At 35.8% G+C, this 12,362-nt stretch overlaps 1 protein-coding gene and 1 long non-coding RNA gene across 3 annotated transcripts in view; one reads left to right on the forward strand and one right to left on the reverse strand.

Moving 5' to 3' along the window:
- LOC576669 (cartilage oligomeric matrix protein) overlaps positions 1 to 12,362 on the forward strand; it is a 42,877-nt gene that overhangs the window by 14,129 nt on the left and 16,386 nt on the right. Inside the window, exons 7-11 of one of the 2 annotated variants that reach the window (XM_030976847.1) lie at positions 1,219 to 1,270; positions 2,510 to 2,685; positions 3,297 to 3,437; positions 4,314 to 4,388; positions 4,948 to 5,100. In XM_030976847.1, coding sequence (XP_030832707.1) covers positions 1,219 to 1,270; positions 2,510 to 2,685; positions 3,297 to 3,437; positions 4,314 to 4,388; positions 4,948 to 5,100 — 597 coding nt within the window. The remainder of the gene's footprint in view (positions 1 to 1,218; positions 1,271 to 2,509; positions 2,686 to 3,296; positions 3,438 to 4,313; positions 4,389 to 4,947; positions 5,101 to 12,362) is intronic. The other variant, XM_030976848.1, reaches the window with a different exon arrangement.
- Positions 9,653 to 12,243, reverse strand: LOC115920626. The gene is made up of 2 exons (XR_004062436.1): positions 12,030 to 12,243; positions 9,653 to 10,076 (listed from the first exon to the last, which is right to left on the reverse strand). It is a non-coding gene; the product is annotated as an uncharacterized LOC115920626 (long non-coding RNA).

Genomic DNA, 12,362 nt, shown 5'->3' on the forward strand with positions numbered 1-12,362 from the left:
GTCTAATATTTGTGTCTGTATCTAGACGAATCGAATATGTTCGTCACACTCATATAGACGAGTCTAATATCTTCGTCACACTCATCCAGACGAGTCTACTATCTTCGTCACACTCATCTAGCCGAGTCTAATATCTTCGTCACACTCATCCAGACGAGTCTAATATCTTCGTCACCCTTATCCAGACGAGTCAAATATCTCCGTCACACTCATTCAGACGAGTCTAATATCTTCGTCACACTCATCCAGACGAGTCTAATATCTTCGTCACACTCATCTAGACAAGTCTAATATCTTCGTCACTCTCATCTAGACAAGTCTAATATCTTCGTCACTCTCATCCAGACTAGTCAAATATCTTCGTCACACTCATTCAGACGAGTCTAATATCTTCGTTACACTCATCCAGACGAGTCTACTATCTTTGTCACACTCATCTAGACGAGTCTAATATCTTCGTCACTCTCATCCAGACTAGACAAATATCTTCGTCACACTCATCTAGACGAGTCTAATATCTTCGTCACACTCATCTAGACGAGTCTAATATCTTCGTCACACTCATCCAGACGAGTCTAATATCTTCGTCACACTCATCTAGACGAGTCTAATATCTTCGTCACATTCATCTAGACAAGTCTAATATCTTCGTCACTCTCATCTAGACAAGTCTAATATCTTCGTCACTCTCATCCAGACTAGTCAAATATCTCCGTCACTCTCATCCAGACTAGTCAAATATCTTCGTCACACTCATTCAGACGAGTCGAATATCTTCGTCACACTCATCCAGACTAATCTACTATCTTTGTCACACTCATCTAGACGAGTCTAATATCTTCGTCACTCTCATCCAGACTAGTCAAATAGCTCCGTCACACTCATTCAGACGAGTCTAATATCTTCGTCACACTCATCCAGACGAGTCTAATATCTTCGTCACACTCATCTAGACGAGTCTAATATCTTCGTCACATTCATGTAGACGAGTCTCGCCTTGATGTGTCTAATTTCTTCCCTACACTCAACTTGACAAGCTTGATGTCTTCGTCACATCGATCTAGATGACTCTAATGTATTCATGTCATCTATCTGGTCGAATCTACAATCTTTGCCACATGTAGTTAAGGACAAACTTATATTAAGCTCATAACAGATGTGATCCAAGTTCAGTTCTTTACTTTCTACCTTTCACTCACTTTTCTCCCTTTCCAACAGACCCGTGAGATCCGACATCTAAGGAATACCCTCGAAAACTGCAGAATGTGTGGTAAGTATTTAATAATTGTTTCTCTGTACAGTTAATGATTATGATTACTTTTATCAAACATACTTACACGATGCAATTTCTTCGTACGTGAACAAAAGTTAGAACCTCCTTTTGATTCACTTAAAATGTCAAAGGGAAAGAGAGTCATAATCTACTACCGGCTACCACCTCTTTGGTATGAAAGTTGCATCGATGACAAAACCAGAAAATGATTTGTGATAATTAGTTTGTCAATATTTGTTTATGTGGAATCCTGTCCCCATATTGACAAACTAGGTTGAATAGGATAAGATATGTTATCTCCTGATAAGCTTTATTTGCATACGTCCACACAATTCCATGAAATGTCTATTATGATTATTTTAATTTTCTTTATTGACGTGAATTTTTTGCTTAACATCCTCACAGAAAATGTGTCTACTTAGACGAGTGTTGTGTGTTAACGATTTGAAGTGTTTTGTTTTTCAAATAAATTTATTACCGCACAGCACATACAAATATAATATATTAGTAAAAATGAATATAATATTGCATATTTAACCAAGGCTTTTATTTAATTCCGTTATATCAATCTTTCAAGCTTTGAAACAAGTAAAATATCAGTTGTTAACTATTTACGAAATAAATATCATTTTGATTCTCATCAAGTGTTTAGACCTAACAACAATTGACAATTAACCATGAAAGAAAAGAAAATAAGACGCTACAATAATAAACATCCATCATTTACAGAGTGACGAACTAAACAGGAGGAAACTTCTGACACATAAACAAGCTGAATACTTAACAACAAAGTGAATGGAGTATGTTTTGTTGAAAATTGCAATAAATTGATTATTTTTAAAGTAAATTTACTATTTATTGGACTAATAAATATATAATAAACCCTATATACACCATTAGTGTTTCGAAAATATTCCTGCTTAAACTACAAAACTTTGTACTCGACATGGCTCTCTTAAAATTGCATTAATCTTCAATAAGCCCTTTTCGGCAATAATAAGTTTTTCACTTATTATCAAGTTCGCTTAGACTTTATTTACTAATGTTAAGTCAAAACTTATGCTATTTATTTCATTTCAAACTTACTCAATAGTCTATTACACCGATGCGCATCGAAGGCCTATATTTTATTTCAAACAGCACACCAATGCCTGAAATATTAACGCTTTTTCTCTAACCTTTCCGTTTTTCGTTAACCCGCAACTCAACAACTGTCGCCCTCACTCGACATGACAGAGCGAACCGATTATTTTACCTCAGGTCCTCAGACAATCATCACACATGGGTGTAGCTCGAATCCTTGCTTCCCCGATGTTATGTGCTTTGATGAGCCCGATGGTCTGGGATACAGGTGCGGTCCTTGCCCCGCTGGCTACCGAGGAAACGGCTCCTACTGTTACGATATCAACGAGGCAAGTCCATAACACTTGAGTGCTATATCGAGTCTAGACCGACACTACACCATCAACAGACCGAATAAAGGTTACAATTTCCCGATTTGGAGCTGGTCTGGCCGTGAGAGTTACATCTCAGTCAAACTACAAAACCAACTCCAAACTAACCATTTAGCTATTAAGGATATTGTAAGTTTTTTGCTCGGTCTCTATTCGGTCTCGTTGTCTCATTATTACGACTGGGTCACTGGGAGATGTGATATAAAAGGATTCGATATGTGTGACGATATTCTATTTCGCTAAAAAAAAGATTTAGATTGATGACAAAAGAAACATATTTGATGATTAAACCATATGTAACAGTAATCCATTTCCAACTTGTCGAGAAATTTTCGTTTTAATTTGAACCTGAACTTTAATGAAAACGACAAAATAAACGACGACGAAACGATAGTCACACTGCTTTGGAAGAATCTTGAAAATAAGCTCATAATTATGTGTGCTTAATTGTAAATATCAAGAAAGGATCGTGCACATAATGAAGAAGGCCCATTCTTCACGTGTGTGAATGTGATCGTAGTCCTTGTAACTTAAACTAAAGTTTAGTTATGATATTATCTTCATACCAGTGTATTGAAGCTTACCCGTGTTCAGACGTAGTAGAGTGTATCAACCTAGTCCCAGGGTTCCGCTGTCCACCATGTCCTGAAGGATTCATCGGTCTTGGATTAGAAGGAATCGGTCTTGAAGCTGCTGTTAGGAACAGACAGGTAAATTAATGAGTCCTTAAAAGTATACCAATCACATTATAAAAATAATTTGTGTACAGCTTGCATGTATAAACTCAAGTTAAAAAACACTTAACCTGGCATTCTGTGGGTTAATGGTTTATTAGAAGTATGAAGAAAATAAAGATGAGCATAAAATGGCGCATACGGAACCCATGGATACCCTACGCGATATATTCTAGTGCGACCACGTACGGGGGTGTCGACTAGTGACCTCACTGTCTGGTTGCCCTTGTGTCTAGTAAAGTGCATTTGAATATGCGATTACTCTTTTTAGAAGTATTGTTTGAAGCTGATATTTTGTAGTAAGCAATCTAGAACCCCTAACATACATAGTTAAACATTTCCTGGGGATTGGTACATTCTAAATTGATGCAGATGCGAACGGGCCCATGCCCCAACGCACATATTAAACTTTTCGTTTGTATCAGTGCTTTGGTGTTTGCATGATTTGTCATTACTATAGAAAGACTGTTTGAGAACATGTATGAACAAATCACGACGAAAATATGAAAGATTGAATATATAAGAAACTGAGAAATTTCATGAATTTGAGGGCAATAAAAACTGATGCATAAATTATGTAGTAGAAAAATGAATTATGGGAAAATGCATTAAAAAGAAATCATCCGAACTTATTACAGAAAAAATAAAACATTACAGAGATTATACGCAAAGTGGACAAAAATGACATTCAAAAAGAATATTATATAATTCATTTGGAAATATAGAAATTGTATTGATTATAATACTTTATTACAGAAAAATATATGCAAATAAGAGTACTGTCAATGAAATTTGTTATCCTTTATAAATATTCTCATTTACAACAAATGGTCTTATTTTTTATTTTCCAAGGTTTGCGATGATATCAATGAGTGCGAAAGAAACAATGGTGACTGCGTGCCAAACTCTTACTGCATCAACACAAGGGTAAGTCTTAAATATATATTGTCAAATTAACCGCATACAATCATATGTAAACTTACAATAGGATTCTTTATTCTCTGTTACAGCATAAAATGATATATTTGTCTCGACAGCTGTTGAATAATGTATATGGAAAAGTCAATTTCAGATTTTAAATTCATTTTAAAGTCTTAACAGGTTAAATACATTGTTGGAAATCATACAGGAGTGTCATTTCCCCCTCTATTAATATTCTGACGTGTAACTTGCATATACATTTCGTTACATTTAACCAATAGAATTTTTTTTATGATATGCCCTTTCTTTGTTAAACCGTTTGATATAGTTCCGTCAAGCCTTTTTCTAATATTTCTTTCAATGATAGAACGATATCACACGATGAAGTGATTCTTAACATGTTTCTCCCTTTCATTTGAGATTGTAAATATTTCTCTACTATTTCTATTGAAGAAGGAATATCACATTCAAGAAAAGAATTAAGTATCATCATGAACGCTGTCTTTTCTCCAATGGCGGAGCAGGTTTGATCGAGATTATAAGGTTATTATCTGTTTGTTAGCAGGGTTCACACATCTGCGGTGACTGCAAGCACGGGTTTGAAGGCAACCAAACGGTTGGATGTAAGCAGAAGAATACATGTCCTAATGGAGAACGCAGTCCCTGTCACCCCAAGGCTAAATGCATCATACACAGGAATAACGCTTATACGTGCGAGGTAAGAAACGCAACAACGTGACATTTGTCTTTCATACAGAGGCGGCGCTCCGGGGGTAAGGTACATGAAAAGAACCCCTTTTTACATAGGAAAAGTGCCCCATTCACTTTGTAAGAAATGCCTCTTTTTACTTTGACAAGTGCCCCTATTACCTTGTTAAAGAGCCCTTTCCCTTTTCACCTCTGGTAAATGCCCCCCTTTTGACACATGCCCCTTTTCCTTCGACAAGTTCCTATTTTCCTTTGCAATAAGTGTCCATTTTCCATTCTCACAAGTGCCCTATTTAATCTCTAGTTAGTGCCCCTTTTCACTTTTGATAAGTGCCCCCTTGTGCTTTTTTCCTTTGTAAAGTGCCCCTTCCCCTTTTAATAACTACCCCTGTTCAACTCGGATAAGTGCATCTTTCATATTCACATGTGCCCTTTTCCCTTTATAATAAGTGCCCCTTTTTATGATTAGTGCCCCCATTTAGAAAAGAGCTCCGTCCCTTTCTCATAAATGCCCTATTATACCAATGAAAAGTGTCCATTTTCATCCTCATAAGTGCCATTTTTCATGTGCGAGAAGTATCCCATTTTCTCCTCTGATAGGGGCCCTTTCCTAAACTTTGGCACGTAGTCTTTTCTTTCCTAATAAGTGCCGTTTTACCTTCTAATAAGTGCCCCTTTTCCTTTTTAATAATAATACATGATATTTATATAGCGCCATTATCCATTTTAATTAAATGCTCAAGGCGCTTTTTCCATAACATGCACCCCTAATCAAAAGCGACGGAGAGCAACTCTGTCTTTAATTCCTGTTGATTTTTAGTATTTTCAGTTCTGTGGATAAGGACTATGCATGTTTACAAAGATCATGAATATTCACAACATATTACTACCGACAATCGATTATTGAAAATTCAATATTTTTTCACCATGAATTCATAATGTACCCGTTTTTAATGCAGTCTTCACAAATCAGAAGTAAACAAAAATGAATTTGTTTTGTTATAGGTATCGCCATCACAACCTTCTTCAAATCATGTGAACTGTAATCTGTGAATTTCGAGAAGAGGAAAAAGTATTCGACAATCTGTAATCGTGAATTAACTTTGTACATGTATCATGAAGTTCGGTTACATATATACATGTTCATTGCGTTAAATGTTCAGCGGTTACAGGCAATGTAGTGTTGGCATCCGGCGCCAGGTCACATTTTACTAGTACTTATCCGGTTTCTTTGAGGGACATAAGAGGTCCGTCATCCAGGTGGCTATGTAATCACGCTACATTGTTTCACGATCGTCTATTTTAAACATACAGCACGTTCAATATAGTTAACTTTCTATTTCATGAGAATCAAATTTTTTAGAAATCAGTCGGTTAATATATTAATTTTTGAAAAAAGATTACGTTCGGGTAATCCTTCATAGGCACCCTTATTTTATTCTAACCACAAGACCAAACATGTTCAGTCAGTCCGCACGTTCGAAAAAATGTGCTTCTTTTATTTCCAGCGACGATCTCGTGACCTTCGGCTGACCTCTGAAGCCGCTGTGAAACACACTTTTGCAAACGCTCATAGTTTCGCTCTTAGTTATTTTTTTTCTCTTTCTGTCTTTAGATTTCACAAGATGAAACCCCATCATTTCTGTACATATATATTTTTAATGAAATTGGTTATCGGAAAGGATTCATATTTGTAATAAGATATTGCCAAACATTCACAAATCACAAGGTTTTATATTTACCGTTATAATTTTTGTTTAAACCCCCCGAGACGTAATTGCCATATAAATATTCCGAATCCACATATATTCACCTTTCTAATGAACCTAAATATTTGATGATTCATCTCATGACAGGGTCAGGATCCAGCAAAATGTTAAACATTGTCCCCGAAAAATTCACCAAAAGACGTTCTCGAACAAAACGAGCCCTCGCGAACGATTCCTGCACCCTGATTGGTTGAGCGAGCAGCCTACAATGACGTAATTTACTCAGAACGGTCCGGAACGAATCTGTCTGCTACAGTCCGCTATTTATTCCATGTAATTGTGCATTTCACCTACAAACTATTCTCATTTAAATCAGGATAATACATTGAAAAAGTTAGGTGCTTCGAAAAGAAATACATTTTGATACCGTAGGCTAAATATATCTCTTGAATTTACCGACACCAATGTGACCGAATCAGTCCCACTCTACTAAATGTGTGTACTGTTCAGAACTGCGTGAATGGCGTGAACACATCAATCTCAGCTCAGTCGCAGTCACTCAGTAAGGACAATGGGACCACAGCTCACAGGCAGCAGTTACGTGAATTATTCCGTCAAAGATATTGTCATTATTATGAATTTATTTGCCCTTAGTGAAATCAAGTTGCTGCTCAGCAATTACTAGATCGAGTGGGTTAGACTCTAATTTATTTGGACTTTTTTGGAGTCTAATTATATTAACAGTAACCTAGACTTACAGCACTCATCCTCCAAAATCACAAAATAATATATATATTTTTTAATGACTGCACTGCTGGAGTTATTGTTGGAATTTAAAGGTATGGTCATTAACCTTGATCACTTCATTACTTCTCCCTTTCATATTCCATGCTTTCGCATCCATCTCGCTCTTATTCTTCCAACTATAACACCTACCACTCATTTTTACTCGTAGGCCTCTGTACCGCTCATTCTTGAAACAATATTTACAGAATTACAAGGAGCATGAGAAAAAAAATTTAACTTATGAAAGGCTTTTTAATATAAAAACATATGTACAGGTTTCATCTTTAAAAATACAATATCATGTGAAAAAAATATCACACACATAAAATAGGCTTGTTCTTAAGTCACACACAAATATTTGGCAAGGTCTTTTTTATCAACAAAATTGAAAGTCTAGTACCAAAAAAAACTGACAACAATAATGTTGAAATAGACATCTACCACCATAAAGAAAAAATGTGAAAATACAATACAAATGTGTCAAGGAGATGAAGCAACTGCCTTGTTCCCAAAACAAAATAATATTTCACAATTCCTTTTGATTTCCATATTCATAAACCATAATCAAGTGATATGTGTACATGATTATAATAATGGTTTATTTACTTTCTTTGGCAAGAGTATAAACAAAGTAATTAAAAGTGAGGTGTGATGGAATGGTACTATGAATAACTAATGAACTAATACAAATTGCATTTCCTGATCCATCTATGCTAAATGGCAATTTGAGTAACGTAGTAGTGACATGACCTTTTTTTATAACAATGTTGAAAATAATTTACTTCCTTGAAATACATACATATATGCAGAGTTGTACAATATGAAAAAATAAAGAAAAACTCCCTGTGACCAATACTTATCACCATGACAGCAAATGCAAACAAAACATTTGTTAAAAGTAAAGCATACCATGATCCAAACATAAACATGATTGCATACAGACTACCCGTATTCAAATATCTTGAAGAGTTCATTTAAACAAAAATATAGAATCCTTCTTTGGCAAGACAAGAAAAGATTGTACAAATGCTAGTAGAATAAAAATTTTAAAAAGTACATGTAAGTGTGTCTCCATACATGTAGCATTCAAAACGTCAGCTGGCAAGTTTCATCTTATTTTAAAAGCAGAATACAAGATACATGTACATGTAGATGTAACATTTTGTTTACCGGTACACTTCCTTCAACTCTAGAAAAAAATATAATAATGACCATGCATGTGTTGAAAAAAATCTAGAATTAATAACCACTATAAATATGGGTGTAACTGAAAACACCGTGCATGTATATGAAGACAACATATCTAGGAAATACATACATTATGCAGAGTTGTACAATATGACAAAATAAAGAAAGACTCCCTGTGACCAATACTTATCACCATGACAGCAAATGCAAACAAAACATTTGTTAAAAGTAAAGCATACCATGATCCAAACATAAACATAATTGCATACAGATCACCGGTATTTAAATATCTCAGAGAGTCTATTCAAACAAAAAGATAGAACCTTCTTTGGCAAGAAAAGAAAGATTGTACAAACGCTAGTAGAAAAAAGTGTCTCCATAGCATTCAAAACGTCAGCTGGCAAGTTTCATCTTATTTTAAAAAGCAGAATACAAGATACATGTAGATACTAGATAGCAGTGTAACATTTTGTTTACACTTCCTTCAACTCTAGAATATAATATAATAATGAACATGCATGTGCTCAAGAAAACAATCTAGAATTAATAACCACTATAAATATGGGTGTAACTGAAAACACCTGGCATGTATATGAAGACAACATATCTACTAGTAAATCTCTTTGATAAAAAGCTGACAGTAATGTAACAAAAGTTCTAATACATATTAAGTTGTAATAACCAGTAATTACGTCATTGAGGCAGCATGTACATGTACATAACTAAATAAAACTCTGAATACAAACATATATAAAATAGAATACAAATGCCGAGCAATAACTCTTAAACATTCCGACAAGTAATATCAGTCAGTATTTAAGCCAATTCTGTTTCATCTTCAGAAAAATCTGTTATCTCAGCTTCCCTTACATCAAAGACATGTACATCATCATCAACCTGCATATCTCTGTCATTAATTTCCAAATCACTTTCATCACTAGATGTATAATCAGAATCATCACTGTTATCAGATTCTATTAAAGACACAGAGGTAGGATTCTGTAAATGTGTTGTTTTTACATTCTCACAGCTTCTTGATTCTCTGTACTTCTCACGTACACTAAAAATCAAATCTCTATATTGTCCTCCAGTTCTTTCCCAGACACTATTGCCAAGATTGTTAGTTCCAATATGGATTACAACTGCATCCACTGTGGAGTCAAAGTCTGTTTGTGCTCTAATTATCTGTCGAAGATTCCTAACAGTGGCACCCGGATAGCAGAATATTTTGCCACCAAACTGATCCTGATCAAAACTTACACCACGAACAATTGAGTCACCATATACATGAATCTGTCATCTCCTACATGGAACGAAAAAAAGGGAAACAAAAGAAACTAAGAATGAGTGACTGTTGATAAAAAAAAAAAAAGCAGAAATTTAACTACGTTTAAATCTACACCAGAAAGACTGGTAAAATTCAGTGCCTTCAATCTCGGTTCAACACAGCTCAATTTAATGGATCACTGCAATATCACCATGATAAATGGAATTCTAGGGCTGTTTTAACTTTCAAGATTGGTAGCTAATGACCTTGCTCTGACAATTGAAACTTTTGAATCTGAGAGTGAGATATGAAACTTGAAAGAATTTGAGAATAGGATAAACTAGTCTGAATAGTCACCGCAGCTCAGGCGCAGCGCCCAGACATGGCAGATGCACAGGCTAGCCTTAAGGGCTCTCTCGAAATCTTTTTTTAATGATATTATTCGAGAGAGCCTTAAACGGCTCCCATACCCCTGCACGGAGAGGCATGTAAACAAAACTCAAAAGTGGTCCAAAATCACACTTTCGCGCACCCGACCAATATTGGACAGTGGCTTTGATAAATTTTGTCCTAGTTTTGGTCTTAATTACCGCTTTAATTTCAAAATCGGATCTGAAAATAACAAAATAAGAGCAATTTTCTTACCAGACCGATACAGCTCAGCTCCCTTTTCACGTGTACCGTGTGAATTCACGATGTCTACACAATGGTGATGACCTCTGACTGGCACTTCCGTAATTGTGGGTAAATTGTGCTGCTTCCGTATAATGCGCTGTATGAGTGTTATTCAGCGCATTATACGGAAGCAGCACATTTACGAAGTGCCAGTCAGAGGTCATCACCATTGTGTAGACATCGTGAATTCACACGGTACACGTGAAAAGGGAGCTGAGCTGTATCGGTCTGGTAAGAAAATTGCTCTTATTTTGTTATTTTCAGATCCGATTTTGAAATTAAAGCGGTAATTAAGACCAAAACTAGGACAAAATTTATCAAAGCCACTGTCCAATATTGGTCGGGTGCGCGAAAGTGTGATTTTGGACCACTTTTGAGTTTTGTTTACATGCCTCTCCGTGCAGGGGTATGGGAGCCGTTTAAGGCTCTCTCGAATAATATCATTAAAAAAAGATTTCGAGAGAGCCCTTAAGGCTAGGCTGCTGCATGCTGTGACCCAAGTTAATTACAAACTGATTTTGATAATAAAAAACTGGGTCTTGCTTGATTTTCATCATAGATTCTCACCCATGTCATGATCTAATTTACTGTTACTAGACGTTTAGAACTGCAAGTAGCCAAGTGCAAATTTGGCTCCATCACCATCAGACATCACACCATCACTAATCACTCAACTCTCAGTCTCAAGTCAAGTCAAGACACAATCTACATCAATCTCCTTACCTTGATCTAGCAAAAATATATAGAATTTGGAGGACCTTTTTATTAACCATATATTTTTTTTACGGTTATATATGTAAATTTGATAAATTCATAACATATTTGCCTCATGAATTCGACTCTACGATCTTTTCTTTCAATGTTTGCGACTGGTTACCTAACGAGTGGTTTAAACACAAAAATGTAAGTACGCGGGACTACACTATAAAAACTTGACCGTTCATCGAAAATGGCCTCTTAAGTTCGGAATCTGGTAACACGTGACTTTGTGCACATCGTTCACGGTTTCAAGACGATCAACTAATTAAATATTCATAACTTTAGGGGGGCAAATACTCATATTGTTAATTTGTGAGCCGGGACAAATTATACATCGATGGAATCGTCAACATCTGCAGATGGCAATTAAAAACAAATTAAAATCGTAGAGTCTACATTTTATGACAGGGTCAGGATCCAGCAACATTTAGAGGCTTGCAAAAACAGTTCCTAAAGAGAGGCGTGTGGTTATGACGTGTTTTGTATACGAAATTTTACTCAAATTTTACAGAAAAAGAACGATAATAGACACAAGAAAACGGACTATGTACTCACCTAAACATTGCGACCGCAGAAAGCTTGGTTTTCTCTTAAACTGCACTCGCAGTACACGGTACAAAAATCTCGTGACTCGCGAGATGTTAGATGACAGGAGCGAGCGCTCGCGGGATTGGAAATAAAACAGGCCGGTTTTGCTCATTAGCATACGACCTGCGGTCTGACTGTGTTTTTCTTCTATTTTTAGTTCTGTGGATAAGGACTCTGTTTACAAAAATCATGCTTTGGGTTCATGAATATTCATAACATATTACTACCGACAATCGATTATTGAAATTCTACATTTTCCACCATGAATTCATAATGTACGCGTTCTTATTGCAGTCCTCA

The sequence above is a fragment of the Strongylocentrotus purpuratus genome, unplaced genomic scaffold (genome assembly GCF_000002235.5).
Source record: "Strongylocentrotus purpuratus isolate Spur 01 unplaced genomic scaffold, Spur_5.0 spur5_scaffold_9, whole genome shotgun sequence".
NCBI classification, from domain to species: domain Eukaryota; kingdom Metazoa; phylum Echinodermata; class Echinoidea; order Camarodonta; family Strongylocentrotidae; genus Strongylocentrotus; species Strongylocentrotus purpuratus.